This window comes from Maylandia zebra, linkage group LG11 (genome assembly GCF_041146795.1).
Source record: "Maylandia zebra isolate NMK-2024a linkage group LG11, Mzebra_GT3a, whole genome shotgun sequence".
NCBI classification, from domain to species: Eukaryota; Metazoa; Chordata; class Actinopteri; order Cichliformes; family Cichlidae; genus Maylandia; species Maylandia zebra.
This window is the reverse complement of record NC_135177.1, coordinates 27,987,636-28,002,948: the sequence shown is the minus strand read 5'-3', so window position 1 is coordinate 28,002,948 and position 15,313 is coordinate 27,987,636. Positions and strand designations below refer to the sequence as shown.

General features: G+C 38.7%; 2 protein-coding genes across 2 annotated transcripts in view; both read left to right on the top strand.

Moving 5' to 3' along the window:
• The window catches only part of myom3 (myomesin 3), a 70,459-nt gene extending 56,998 nt beyond the window's left edge, over nucleotides 1-13,461 (top strand). The window contains exons 21-36 of the mRNA XM_004551020.4: nucleotides 1,010-1,166; nucleotides 1,727-1,833; nucleotides 2,183-2,227; nucleotides 2,370-2,506; nucleotides 5,766-5,910; nucleotides 6,955-7,014; nucleotides 7,694-7,761; nucleotides 9,506-9,616; nucleotides 9,910-9,997; nucleotides 10,130-10,168; nucleotides 10,406-10,511; nucleotides 11,443-11,606; nucleotides 11,704-11,740; nucleotides 11,899-11,921; nucleotides 12,030-12,085; nucleotides 12,167-13,461. Of these exons, the coding sequence (XP_004551077.3) occupies nucleotides 1,010-1,166; nucleotides 1,727-1,833; nucleotides 2,183-2,227; nucleotides 2,370-2,506; nucleotides 5,766-5,910; nucleotides 6,955-7,014; nucleotides 7,694-7,761; nucleotides 9,506-9,616; nucleotides 9,910-9,997; nucleotides 10,130-10,168; nucleotides 10,406-10,511; nucleotides 11,443-11,606; nucleotides 11,704-11,740; nucleotides 11,899-11,921; nucleotides 12,030-12,085; nucleotides 12,167-12,436 (1,613 nt within the window). The 3' untranslated portion in view covers nucleotides 12,437-13,461. The remainder of the gene's footprint in view (nucleotides 1-1,009; nucleotides 1,167-1,726; nucleotides 1,834-2,182; nucleotides 2,228-2,369; nucleotides 2,507-5,765; nucleotides 5,911-6,954; nucleotides 7,015-7,693; nucleotides 7,762-9,505; nucleotides 9,617-9,909; nucleotides 9,998-10,129; nucleotides 10,169-10,405; nucleotides 10,512-11,442; nucleotides 11,607-11,703; nucleotides 11,741-11,898; nucleotides 11,922-12,029; nucleotides 12,086-12,166) is intronic.
• A 134-nt stretch (nucleotides 13,462-13,595) lies between these two features.
• Nucleotides 13,596-14,736, top strand: fabp10a (fatty acid binding protein 10a, liver basic). The gene is made up of 4 exons (XM_004551019.6): nucleotides 13,596-13,754; nucleotides 13,861-14,033; nucleotides 14,417-14,506; nucleotides 14,632-14,736. The coding sequence occupies exons 1-4, from the start codon at nucleotides 13,688-13,690 to the stop codon at nucleotides 14,680-14,682; spliced, it is 381 nt and encodes a 126-aa protein (XP_004551076.3). The 5' UTR covers nucleotides 13,596-13,687; the 3' UTR covers nucleotides 14,683-14,736.
• Nucleotides 14,737-15,313: the final 577 nt, after the last annotated feature.

Here is a 15,313-nt window from a genome sequence, read left to right as displayed (position 1 = left end):
AAGACCTGACACGGCCGGAGAGATGGATCCACCCTTTCATTTGATCCTTAAACCGTTTCAGAAATTACTCAATGAAAGAGTGGCTGTCAGAACTCATTTTTAAAGTCAGAAAACAGGGAGAAAAGACGGAGAAGTGCCAAGAGCTTGTTAAATTTGATTCACATCACGCCTGATTTTGATCCACTAAAATTATAGATTTTGATGGATTTTAGTGGTAAGCTACTCTCAGCTGCTCTCTTATGCTCATGGGGTTGCCACAGCAAGTAGCTAAACATATTTTATTTGACAGATTTTTATGCCAGATGTCCTTCCTTATGGAACCCCCAAGGGGTGTATGTCTCGTCCCAAATTCCAACTGTGATTTTTCATTTGTTAGGCTAATGTGTAAATCACTGCACTTTGGAACCACCATGGAGTGTCTGATTGGCAATAGCTTAATTTTTTCAGCATGACAATGATCCCGAACAGAATGCCAATGCTGTGAAAGCACACCTGGACAGGAAAACACACAGTGGAACACAGTCATGGATCAGCCCTCCCACAGCCCCGACCTGGACATTATTGAAGCAGTGTGGGATCATCAAAAGGCAGCCAACATCCAAAAAAGAGCTTTGAAAGTCACTATAGAAGTATTCCTGAAGTCCACTTAAAGAAAGCACACTAAAGCTTGCTTAAAAGAGAATAAACATTGATTTTTCAGGCTCCCTGAAATTGCACAAACTGTTGCCTTATCTAATGTGTTTCCATTTATATTCACACATTTCAATACATTCATGCCCTTATTTCTCATTTTCCTTTCAAAATATAAATGAGGAATGGACCAAGACTTTTGGATAGTGTTGTACACCCAAGCAGTGAAAAATATGCACTATCCAGCATATGCACTATGTTCAATTTGGTGCCACTAAATGGACTATTACTTATATAGTCGTATGCTGCTACAACACCAGAAGCACTGTAGAATAAAGTGAAATACACGACCCCTTCTAAGCAGGCTTCTCTTTCTCAGGCACCAAAAACATTGAGATTGGTGTGGATGATGATGGCTTCATATTTTTGGGATACGAAGCTGCTGAGATGAACGATGAGAGCAAATTCCTCTGGAGCAAAAATTACACAGACCCAATTGGTGCTGGGAGAGTGAGAGCAGAAACCAAGACGAATAGGTAGGTTTTTCATGTGCAATGTGGAGCAATCATTATTTTTTCTCTGAAAATGTCTAACAGCATTTATGAACGGGAAAGTGTGTTTGAAGTTAAAAAAGGTAAAAAAGACTCGGTGCATTTCAGTTTCATATTCAAAGAACCACTTGATACAACCGAGGTATAAAAAAGAGCATCGCTGTACACACAACACCACGAGGCTTGAACCAGATAGGCTTCAAGTAGGAGAAGACCACACCAGGTGCCACTCGTGAGAATAGGAAACTGAGGTCAGGACTCAAACAGGCTCAACATTGGAAGACAGAAGATTATGAAACAGTGTTGGTCTGATGAGGCTGGATTACTGCTGCGATATACAGATGGTGGGTCAGAATTTGGCATGAACAGCATTAGCCCGCCCATCTTCTGATAGCTGCTTCCAGTAGGACATCACGCCATGTCACAAAGCTCAAATCATCTCATTCACCAGAGCTCAGTTCAATAGCGCATGTTTGAGATGTGGTGGAATAAGACAGCTTCAGCATCTCTGTACATGCATCCGTTTGTTTTTCATTGTCTGTCAGGTCAGTCCTCACCTTCACAGACCCCTCTGAGGAGGACCTGGGTCTCTACACAGTGAACATGAGCGACAACCCCCAGCAGTCGTCCAGCTACGATTTCACAGCTGAAGGTAAAGTGGTAAACTTGCGAGCACCCCATGCCCCTTTCTAAATGTAACACTCATCAGAATGAAAAATGTTCAGTTGTCTCTTGCGTTATTGAAGAAGCTGACGGCAGCAGGAATATACAGAGCCTTTAATTTTAAGCTTTATCAAGCTTTTCTCGCAAGCGAGTAATTATTCTGCTCACAGCCGCTTCCACAAGGTCACTCGCCCAGCAAAGCAGATGGTCTCAATCAATCTTGATCTTCAACTATTGCACTATTCACTAGTACTTTGACAATACAACTGCATTATGTAACCAGTGTTCAGATCAAACTATAATTAACCTTGAGTTTCTGTTGGACTTTTTTTTTCCAGATCTTGAACGGCTCAAAGAACTCAGTTGGCAAGTCAGAAATCCGCGTACGTACTGCTAAGACATTATAATATATGAGGACGAGCTCACATTGTGCTATCAGCTTATTTTAATCACTGGAATTAGTGTTATTAGTATTTATTCATGACATATTGATCACTTAATCTGCCTTTAATTTATCTTTGGCAGTGATTGCACTGAAGTCGGCCTGGCAGGTGGAGGTTTCTGAGAAAGGCAGTGTACGGCTTTGGCTTCAAACTGAGAGTCTGAGTAATGCAGCTGAGCTCCGTCTAATCTTCAATGACCGGGAAATCTCCAGCACGCCGGTAAGAGCCACTGATCTGGTTATCCTGTGTCCTTGCCAATTTGAGAGTTGAGGAGTTCACAAACCCTGAGAAATACTACCATTGCTGACCTTTAAATGGTTAAGCGTTGTTAATGTAAGAATCTGCCAATGGGCCACTTTTTAAGCTGCTGAAGGTTACTCTATTAGTGTTGAACTGCAGTTTATATCACCTGTGCCAGGTTAGTTTTGGGCCAGCCCACATCAATATCTGAGGAATTCGGTTTGACAATCTGCCGAAATGAGTGAGTAGAGGTCACTTGTGATCTCGTTTGTCTAGGAAACATCTTATTTGAGTGAAGTGACTTGGAAATATTTGCATGAAAGCCATAATAGGAGGTCATCACATTAAAATAAGGTGCTTCATCCTTTACGAAAGATATCGGTATCCCATAATCCAACACAGCAGACCCAGATTAGAAATGAAGTCTAGTCTAAGTACAGTTGGATTCTCTGCACATTCAAGACTCTTCTGTGAAGTCCTTAAATTTTTTTTGCATCTTTGTTGACACACCTCATGACATTTTCAATCAGGATCAAGACGTGATTGGGAAAAGGAAGGAGGTTTTTGGACAGTTTGACTAAAAGCTCAGTGTTGTCATGAGATTTTTGAATGATTTGGTTCCATATTTCTGGGCGTGTAAAACAAACTACCAGATATGAAATGCTGAAACATGTCACTAATTACACAGTAATTTGGTCATGGTTTAAATTAAGGGTTATCTGTGATGATCTGTGATGCTGTACAGACATGCTTGTTCACACTTTCAAATTCTTCAAGTGGCCACAAACCAGATTTACAGCTTTCCGTTTCTGCTACGTAATATAGAATACATTTGAATCCCCAGGTAGTGACATCAAAGCTTGCTGAAAATTCCCCCCTTTCATGCTCACGACGTGGGAAATTTGCAGATGTCATGAAACCCTACCGGGCGAAAATAATCAGGTGTAGGTGCAAGCATCTGTGTTTATGACAAGTCAGTGTGAATTCAAAACAGCAATTACTGTTTAAACGAACATCCTGAGATGCAGGATGGTGAGGCTATCAACAAAGATGAAGAGCAGGTGTGCGCGGCTACAGACAGGCCTGGAAGCTGTGCTAATTTTACATAGTCTAGGAGAAAAATCAGCTCAGGTGAATGTGGGGGAAAGAGCCAACATCTGGGCAAGGCACATGAAACAAATTTGGACAATGTTCTTCAGGAAAATATAATTTAGGATAGTAAATCTGTAGTTAAAACAATAACATAAACTAATGTTACCTTCTAGTGCAAGAAGAAATAGCTCTTTGAAATTTTGAAATCTGGTATATTAAGAAAAATGTTCCTTTTTCCTTCCTATGACACAACTAGTTGAAATATATTACACTCACCCGACAATTGATTAGACTCACCTGTCCATTAATGCAAATATCTAATCAGCCAATCACATGGCAGCAATATACTGGCTTTAGGCCTGTAGACATGGTCAAGAAAACCTGCAGAAGTTCAAACTGAGCATCAGACTGATGAAGAAAGGTGATTTAAAACCCTTGTGTTGTTCTCAGGTCGAAAATGACCCCAGGTGTATGGCAAACAAGCGTATGGGAATCCCGAGGACATTAAGTGACTTAGAATGTGGCCATGATTGTTGGTGCCAGGCAGGCTGATTTAAGTATTTCAGAAACTGCTGATTTACTGAAAGTTTTCTGTGCAACCATCTCTAAGGTTTGCAGAGAATAGTCCAAAAAAGAGAAAATATCAGTGAGCGCCTATTCTCTGGACTAAATACTTGTCGATAGCAGAGGTCAGAGGAGAATGGCCACACTGCTTTGAGCTGATAGGTTGGCAACAGTAGCTAAAACAACCACTTGGTACACCACAGCCTACCTAAGAACACTTGTTGGCCATGTCCTTCCCTTATTACAGCAGTATCCTCTTATGGCTCTTTTCAGCAGTTCTCTCTTTATCTCAAGCTGTTTCTTAAACATGATCATGACTTCTCTGTACTTAAATGACCTCCCCAGTCACCAGAGCTCAAGCCAATAGAGCACCTTTGGAATGTGATGGAATGGGAGATTTACATCATGGATGTGTCGCCAACAAATCTGCAGCAACTGCATTATATGGACCAAAAGCTCTGAGAAATGTCTACAAAATATTGTTGAGTTTATGCTATGAAGAATCAAGGTAGTTCTGAAGGTGAAAAGGAGCCCAACCACGCACTGGCAAGGTCCAGTTAATAAAGTGCACAGATAGTGTATATCCACACACATCCATTTTTTAACTATTTATCCATCCAGGGTCATGGAGACTTGGACCTTATGTCACATAAGGGTCAGGGTTTAAAAAGAAAGAAAGAAAATTTCTGTCTCAGTAACTATTTGCAACAAAAACAAGGAAGCAAAAAAGCTATTTCAAAAAGATCCTTACCCTATTATTGATAAACTAATGTAATGTTACTGTAATGTAATGTAATGAGAGACCAAATATGGAAAATGTAAAAGTGCAATTCAAAGTCAGACCGCCTAAAATAAAGAAACATTATAATCATAAAGGAACATAAACTGAATGTGAACAAACTTATATGTGTTGTGACACTGAGCACAGAATAATCAGTGCTGCCATTGTAGTTATTGAACCGTGCATTGATGTGTGCACAGAGAGAAAAACAAATACAAGGCAGCATATTTATTGCGGTTTCACAACTCTGTCAGGTACATTTTCTTTGCCCTGGTTTGTTTGCCGCTGCTTTATATTCAGCAGCTTCCATTTATCGCTTGTATTTCATTTTCATTTATTCCATTATTTCCCAATATCAGAGTTCCATCTGAACAGCACTGATTACACATTATTTCTAAATGATCACAGCTGAGGTTTGTGAATTCAAAAGCCATTTAGCTGATTAGGGCCCTTAGGCTTGCCATACATCACAAATCACATCCACCACTGAGGCCTATCAACATGCAAGGCATACACTTATCTTGATGAGCATAAAAGCCGTGAAAATGAGCTCAAAGGCTGTTTTCTCTGTGTCACTGTTTGTTTGCGTGTTTGCATGTGTTATAGAAAAAAAGAAGTGTTTCATCTTCAGTGTGCACATGGCATTTCAGATGCTTTTATGTGACTGTTTCATGATGTATTCTCTCTGTACGAGGAGCCATCTATAGGGTAGTTGCAAGCAGCACGTTCACCTGCCATCTGGGATCATCTGAGCTGATGGGTGTGCTGTATGTGTGGCAACATTTGTTTGCTTTTCTGCAGCACCGCAAGATCAACTTTGACAAGGCCAAAGGTTTGGTGGAGATACTGTTTGATCAGCTCTCTCAAGAGGATGAGGGCTCGTACACGGCACAGCTGAGAGACGGCCGCGCCAAGAACCAGTTCACTTTGGTCTTTGTGGATAAAAGTAAGTCATTCTCTCATATTAAGTGAGTAGTGCTAAATCTGAGGACCGATAAACAAGGAAGAGCTGCACAGAAAAGCAGGCATGTCACAAAAGGTACTTAATGAATAAATAAACACGCTACTGCAAAAAACCCAAAATGCAGCCTTAACTAAAATACATCTCCCTCCCTTAATAATTTAGAAACACAGAAACACACATAAAAGGGTGAAAACCATTCAACAATAATACAAAAATAATGATGCAAACATCTCAGATAACTTATATTATTTGCAATGCAAAAATAAAAAGCTCAAAAAAGCTAATGGGAACTGTTGATTCCAGATTTTCTCTTCACTTTTACACCACACCCCCACTTAGTGAGTTTTACCCTCATGCGCAGGTCATCGAGAAGTGGAAGAAAATGGAAAACTTGTTGAACATGTTGGTTGTGGAGAGAAATTGACGTGCTATGATCTGAAAAGGTGGTGATGCAAAAGAGCATTCAAAAAAATGTCTGCTGATATTGTTTCGTGCAGCTTTAGGTGATTTATTTAATAGTGCTTAGATGTAAAAATTGGATTTTATTTGCTGATGTGTGCCATGTGTGTCTATATTGATAAAGGATATATAAACACAGATATTATATTCCTTACAGCAGAGGTCCCCAATCTTTTTTGCGCCACGGACCGGCCTTTAAGGTGTCGCGGATAAATACAACAAAATAAAACTAGTACCGGTACCGAAAAAAAGAAGATTTATTCCTAACACACGTGAAAAGACCCAGGAAATCCAAGTTAACAATAAAAACAATAACAAACTAACGCTGAAAACCGATAAAAACCCTGAAAACCATACATTTCACACCTGAGCCTCAACTCTCGCGGCCCGGTACCAAACGACTCACGGACCGGTACCGGTCCGAGGCCCGGGGGTTGGGGACCGCTGCCTTATAGTATAAATACAACTTCAACAGGTTGAAATCACTTCTCATCTGATTAAGTGTCATTTCGATCTTGTTTGGGTTCATTCTTGCACTCAGTCTGACGCTGTCTGTGTCTCTGTCAGAGTTTCGTGAGACGCTGGCCTTGGCTGATGCAATCCGACATGACAACAAGAGGAAGACTGGTAAGAAATCTTCCACACATCAAAAACAACTAATGCAATCAGAGCCGACAGTCAAGGACCATCACGACAGCCAGTGGCGCAGATATTCTATGATGATTGTTTGCCCTAATGCTGAGAAATGTCTTTGTGAACTGATCTTATTCATTCAGTGATGCCTTGTTGCTTTAAAAGACTTTTTTTTATCTCATTCCAAGGTGAAAGCTAATAGTTGCAACAGGCGTTCATAATCGCTGTATTGATGAAACATATTAAAATTAGAGAGTTGCATAGAGAGAGACATGAAGCTTCCTGTGCCGCTGAATTCTCTGTTTTCATCACTTGAGCTCTGAGACCTGATACGAGAGGTTCTGCTCTAAAACTCTTTTGTGTGTAGAGGCCAATGTCCCAGTGTCTGTTTGTGTAAACAGAATATCTCAAATCAAATCCACTATTCAAAGTCCACGTGAGACCCAAAGTCCACAGAACTCGTTCTGTCTATTACAAGCAGAATACTAAGCTATAAAAGAAAAACCAGCTGGGGAAATCTTTCCTGCAGTATGTTTCCTGATTAAATCATACCATAATTCATATTTCAGACACCTACCACTGTGCGTGTACTGAACATACTGTTATGAATGATGTGTTTTGAATAAATTAAATGATCAGTATGGATGGATAATCATTTATTTTGTTTTCCAAGGTCCTTATTTCCAGGAATTCTTGTCCTGGAGTGTAAATGAGGATTGTGAATTAATTTTGAAGTGCAAGGTACTTTTATATTTTTACATATTATATGTCCGAATACTGACATATCTCATTTATACTAACCACCAGAAAATAGTGCTACTATAACCATTTTAGTAGTATTATGCTAACTCTGTTATCACTTATTGACTAATGTTTGTCACATCAACAATTTTAAGTCTGAGCTGTTCCAAGCCTTCTCGTCTTTTTCTTTCTGTCATTCCACTTTAATCTGTCCAAAGAGGCCTGTTTCATCAGTTAGCTGATGAATGGTTTTCACCTCGTAGTGATTAATAAGCACAATGTGGACAAAAGTACTGGGATACACAGGAGTTGCTAGGCCATGGAAACACATGCAATGAAGCTCCTAATACAGAGTTTTATGCTGATGTTGATGCCAGAAGAGGTTTGAAACTCAGTTGTTGGGTCAGTAGGACACCACGTGCTTTAATAGTTAGTTTCTTTGGTTCCTTTAAGCTTCCATGTTACAATAATACCACTTACAGCTGATTGTGTTATATGGAAGAAAAGTGAGGTCTTTTCTTCCACAAAGGCAAAATATATGGCTAGGTCCCTATATTATATTTTCATGTGGTTCAAAGATGTGGCTCAATACTTTTGTCCATAAATTGCAAATGTATTAGATCATCACCCAATATAAGTTTTATGCCACAGCTGCACCAAAGCATTTTCCTGTAGATCTCCATCTACCAGTCTGTGGAAGCTCTCAAACTAAAATGATATTTTTAATGCTATAATATAATTCTTGTTGTTATTCATGAATTTTCAGAATTACTGGTTTTAGAAAAAAAGCTTAAAAATTGTTTTTTTTTATTAAAATGCCAAATTACAGTTATTTACTTGCATTTCTGAATGAAAAAAATCATTTTAGTGGTTGAATGTTTTACTTTCTAATTTCAAATGTGGGTATGAACATAAAATTAAACATATAAATGGTTTATTTGCCAAATAAAAAAACAACGATTTTTAGTTTCAAATGAGTTTTTGACAAATTTTTTGAATACTTGTGTTTTCTTGTTTTTGCGATAAGTACTCTACTACATTTGTTAAGCACTGTATTTGCTCTAGTGCAGATGTAGCCTTTGATAAATTGTGTGCCTACCTCCTGGATCGTGTTCTTCATTTGGATAGATGTTTGTTTGGATGAGGTCATTTTTAATCATTTAAAGGATTCAGTGATGAACCACCTCTCTGCCTTTTAATGTGGCTGAATTCACCGGTGATCATTCTTTGTTTGGTTTTTTTATCAGAACTAACTGAACTGTTTGTCTGGCCACATTGGTTGTTCTTGTTTCTCTGTAGCAGACTTGTTTTATTTTTGCATTTTTGGACAGCCTGTTTTACTTGAGAGCTATTTTGGCCAAATGTTACAGACTTCATAGCCACAGCTTCCAAATGCAAATGTGAAACTTCTTATCGTCACCATCTTTTGTATTCTCTTGTGAAGAAAGAGTGAAGGAACATTTCAACCTCTGCAGTCCCTGAAAGTTTATCCAATTTCTTACATTAAAACTGAAATTATTTAGGCACATAATTATCTTCCTATAACTCTAACTTGAATGGATTTTGGCAGTCTAGAGTGACTGAAAAGAAATGTGACAGTATAATAACATATGAGCCTCCTTGTAACCCAAAGCTAAAATACTAACATAACCCAAACAAGATGAAAGGACCCACAATTTTTGCACCAGCTTTTGAGAACACTTTGTGCTGTTTTTACAGGTGTTGTTTATCTCTCTTGACGCAGGTGACAAATGCAAAAAAGGAAACATCTCTCAAGTGGTTTAAGGATGGTTTGGAGGTGACTCAGGTTGCGTATGATCCATCAACAGGGGTCAGCGTGCTTACTATCCCACAGGTATGCATAATGATTGTGTCCTGTTCTATTTTCAGATAAGGCAAGTATGAATCATCACACTGTAGCTGATGTAGAGAGCGAAAGGAGATAAACAGAGTGACAGCTGACATTTATAGGATTAAGTCTACATGAGTCTTAACCTTGAGATGAATCAAGATTCACCTTGAAGTGAGCCTTGCCCTGGAAATGCCTCTTAATCAAATATTTGGTTCTCACAGATATCACATACTAAATGGTGAATGTTCTGAATATGTTTAACTTTTACACAGTAGATGATTTTTTCCCCCCCTCAGGTTACAAAGAAAGAGGCAGGCTCGTACAGAGCTGTGGTGTCAGACGGGAGAGGAGAAGATGTGAGCACCTTGGACTTGCTGGATGAAGGTGATACTTGATTTTCTAGCCAAACAAATATTACTGCTTTTTGTGTTATTTGATTTATCATGGAAATTAGTCATTTAAAATAAAATATAAAAATCTATTTGAATATGGATGATTGTTTTTTTTAATTTGCAGAGTATGACAAGCTTCTCCAGCACCTGAGTAAACAGTGCGGTAAGTGACACGTATTCAGAAGAACAATCTTGGTGAAATGTGCCAATGGCTTGTTTTCTACATCAGGTGAGCTGTGTCGGGATGGGGATAATACACCTGAAAGCCATGTTGATTAGCTGTTCCGTGCCCAGAATATTACTGTGCCGAGCACCCCAGATAACAAACACTTTGTTTTGAATTGCTAAAATATATCCAAAATGTGCTATTATATTAATCGAGAGTCCCACCCCCATATAGCGATATCAGCCAGCTCACTGAAGATTCAGAGCACCGGTGAAGGCTTCAAGCTCTACTGCTCACTTAAATACTACATAAGCTTCCTGAAGACCAGCTGGTACTTCAAGTGAGTTCACAAAGAGAACACTTCTCTGATCTAACATCCAATACCTGCTTCAGACATATAACTATTTTAAATAGTTATATGTCTATTTTAAATTAAATTATATATATATATATATATATATATATATATATATATTTAATTTAAAAAAAAATATATATATATATATATATATGTGTGTATATATATGTGTGTGTGTGTGTATAATGAAGTAATTTTAATCTAAAATAAGATGAATCTTCTTCCTAAATCCCAGAATTTGATACTTTCTCTATACATCTCTATATATATCTATCCTGCACATCAATAGCAAAGCAGTAAAAGGAAACAAGTTGCTCTATTAACCTCTGTTTATGCCATAAATACATTTTCAATGTAATGGATTGTAATAGTTGTACGTTGTAATGGAGAACTGTGATATTAGTACCGCTGTCCGAGTACTTCATCTACCACTGCGTGATAATTTACCTCAACACTTGTTTTTATGGGAAAGTCTGAGGCTGCTTCCCTTACATGAACAGGCTGTAAAACGTCTAATAAAGTTCAACAGCTACATGTTAAAGACCTAAAAATAAAAGAGCCTTGATGTCTTTGATGTGTACATGCAAATCTGCACACTAAAATATCCTATTCATCCTCCTCATATGCTTTACAAAGAACATAGCCTGGAAACAGCCTTCAAATTCTTAAACTGCTAGCACCCCCTGCTGGATCATTCAATGATAACAGCAAATGATAATATTTTAAAGGCTCCTTAACGCCATTCCATTTTTCATTAGTCTCTTTGCACTAATCAGTGCTAAAAATGCTTTAGCTGTGATGTAAAGGAAATCATTTCTCACTGGCTGCCACACTGATCTAACATAACTGTATTATATAGTAACTTTAATATACGGCAGTACATAACTGTGTACATGCTCTTCTCCATGCTTAGAGAGAAGAGGATTGACGAGGAAGCCAGAACAAAGCCTGGCAGCAGCATGCAGAAGGTTTGGATTGAAATCTTCAACCCAACAGAGAGCGATAAAGGAAAATACACATTGGAGATGTTTGATGGCAAAGAGACACACAAACGGTTTCTTGACCTGTCGGGAAAAGGTGAGTGCAAATGTCATTTTAGTTTAAAGGTTTTAGATTGTGAGATCGTTTTTTTCCCCAGATTTTTTATTGTGATTATTTTTCAAACATCCAACAGCTTTTGATGACGCTCTGTTGGAGCACCAGAGGTTAAAGTAAGTGCTACACCCAGTGCACTGGATGAGATATCTAGGCTTTTACTGACACTGACAGAACAGTTTTCCAAAAGACAGAGGTTTTACTTGAAAACAGATTATCGTTTCCTGACACTGTGCAGTTCATTTTGATCTAACCCTTTTTTCTCATCCCTCAGGCAGCTGGCCATTGCAGAGAAAAGTGAGTGATAGGTTATGTGTTAATCCCAGGACATTTCTTTCCGTGGCAAAGATTAAAAGATTCTATATCATATGCCAGCAGAGAGTTATTTTTGCCTTTTTGTTTCAGATCGGGCTAAAGTGACAAAAGGCCTTCCTGATGTGGTAGCCATTATGGAGGGCAAGGTACAATAACTGTTTAAATCTTGCATATGTGCTTCTCTCTGTGACCTGCCATTTCATATCTTGTTTGCTCCTTCTCTTCAGTCTCTGTGTCTGACGTGCTACATTGATGGCGAACCAGCCCCAGAGATTTTCTGGCTTCGTAACGATAGGGAGATATTCAGCCAGGATCACTTTACAATCACTAAGGCGCCCAAGTGCAGCAGCATCACTATAAACAATGTCAACATGGAAGATTCTGGAAAGTACAGCATCTTTGTACGCAACAAGTACGGCTCTGAAACGGTTGACGTGACCGTGAGTGTTTACAAGCATGGGGAGAAACCTCCAGCTAATGCAGTGGAGTTGAGTTAGGACTCCAAACTGAGTCAAAAATCGATATTTCTGCAGGGAGTGAGGGTTTACCAAGATCTGCGCACATGTTACTTTTGAGAATTTCCTGCAAACAAACCACAGTATCCTCTACACCAGGATTTGCTTCTACTTTATTTGATGTGTCTAGTATTTTGCTTAATGAAACTCTTTTTGGCTGATTATCTTATAAAATACCACTATAGTAGCCAGTGTTCTGCAGTAAACAATGGTAGCATTTTCTGTAAGCAATTAGATACATATAGATATGATATGTAATTGACATTACGGAGCTAGTTTGCTGGCTTTTACTTGCTCCACTAGCACTGAATTTGGACTGCATTTTGTCATTTATCTGCTTTTGGTCATGCTGACAGTTTCAACAAGTCTCGCTTTAAGTGCTTTTGAAAAACCCTAAACTCTGATCTTAGTTTCCGTTGAAGCAGATTTGTATTTTGTGTGTGTGTGTGTGTGTGTGTGTGTGTGTGTGTGTGTGTGTGTGGTGAATAAAGGGATTTACAGCAATTTTTCTCTAGTGGATTACTTCTAAAATAGATTTTGCAATGAATGATTTCTTTTCCACTCTGGAAGCAAACAGTCCGCAGTGTCATTAACCTTTCTACTTTACCTCAGAGTGGTAGATTTACATTAGCAGGCTGGAGACGTGAATGAGGTTCAGTTAAGGTCTGCATATTAGTCATGTTTATGAAATGCTTTCATTTAGCATTTTCTTCTTTTCATCCTTAAACTCCTCTACGATTTGATATCCTTCTGATAAAAGGTTCGATTCTTTGTTTGTGTGCTCTTTTGCTGATTCAGATCCTTTGTCATAAATTGCAAGTGGAGCCTCAAAGAAGAATAGCTGTTCCTTTATAATACTAATGAGGATCAAAATAGTCAAGCTGTGAAATAGGCTGGCATGCATTTTACTGCTAAGTCCATGTGTGATCTGCACATCTTTCACACCAGTGAAGCTCTTAAACGCTAAATTTACTGAATTTACTAAATTTACCAATATGAATTGACCTTTGGTGAACGCTGTGTCGCCACATAGGTATAAATGAACTCCAGGTTATTCAAACATGTGATTACTTCAGAGGACATTGTTACTCATTAGACATAGCACTGGGAGCCCTATACCGTCAAGTATAAGAAGGTGGGGCATACGCTAGCAATCTCCACATTGTGTTGAGCTTCACACAGCTGCCTCAGCCTCCCGCCACCTCAGTGAAGGAGAAGCCAGACCTAAACAACATGGACTTCAGTGGAACGTGGCAGGTCTATGCTCAGGAGAACTATGAGGAGTTCCTCAGGGCCATGGGTGAGAAAAAAGCTGGGCGGTAAAGAAAAAAATCGATTATTTTCAGTAGCTGAAGTTGTAGGTTATTGTGCATAAATTAACAATATACATGTGTTCTGCTTAACAGAGCTCCCAGAAGATGTCATCAAAGTGGCCAAGGACGTCAAGCCAATCACTGAGATCAAGCAGAGTGGCAATGACTTTGTCATCACCTCCAAGACTCCCGGAAAGTCCGTGACCAACTCGTTTACCATCGGCAAGGAGGCTGATATCACCACCATGGACGGCAAGAAGATCAAGGTTACTCATTTTTATTTAACTTCTTTTTTTATATGAAATATTATCCTGAATGCTAATTTACTTCAGGATGATGCAACTTTTGAGAGACTAAAAAAATGCTGCATTCTCTTTATTCGTGAATCATACTCATATTTAGTAAACTGCCCCATTTTGTGTTATGGCAACAGTACCACTGTTAAATTGGTCACTTATTGCTGCATCTGCTGCTTCTGTTTGACTAAAGTTCGGCCATCTGTGTCTAAGAATACTCCTCTTCCTACTGGAAAAGTAAAGTAAAATAAAATGACATGTTAGTGGGCCTGAAGATGTGAAGGGTTTAAATTCATTTTCTTGTCTGTTTTGAGGGTTTCTTTATGTGTATTGTCTCTTCCACTTCTCTGCAGTGCATTGTCAATATTGAGGGCGGCAAACTGGTCTGCAAAACTGACAGGCTCCGCCACGTCCAAGAGCTCAAAGGAGGAGAGATAATTGAGGTAAAGTCCACCTTACCAGAATTCAGACAGTAGCAGCATCAAAAACCAAACAAACTATTTGCTGGATTATAATCTTAATATTGTCTGTAATTTAAAAGTGTTTTCTTTTCTTTATCCAATTTCAGACTTTGACCATTGGGTCGACAACTCTCATCAGAAAGAGCAAACGGATATAAACTTGGCAGCGAAGAAAGCAGTGTCTATTTAAATAAAAGTGTTGATTAAAAAGAGCAGCGTGTGTCATATTTCTGTCCCCTTATATTTGCAATGGTCTTAATAAGGTCATTGCTTTGTGAGGCCTTTTTTCTGTGTCTAACGTGTTTTATAAAATATTAACTAGGTAAACAAAAGATATCCATGCAAAGAAGCATTTGATAAAAGTTGTGTTTGCCATGTCGGCTATATTGAGAAATGTGCTTGTGGCTTGACGTCCACACCATCCTCTAGTGGACTAGTGGGTCTAATGCACGCTATGCCGTGATACTGGTTTGGATAGTTCTGGGGGCTTGAGCAGGCATAAATCAGTTTCTATGGTCAGTGTGGGGATTTGGCTTCTGTTTGATGAAATAAAAAAGTAATTATAAATCAGGAAAGGTTAAGGTGAAAACTTAAGGAAGCTTTAAGCTTATAAGGTTATTTTAGGGAAATTTTGGCAAATATTTTAAAACATTAACTTTTAGGGAATTACATTTAATTTCAGGACTCTGTGATTGCCATATGTTTCTCTTATAATCACAGACAGTATGAAACAGATTTGTCACACATAAGGTCAGATTTTAGACTTTTAACTGTATTACATTTCCTGCT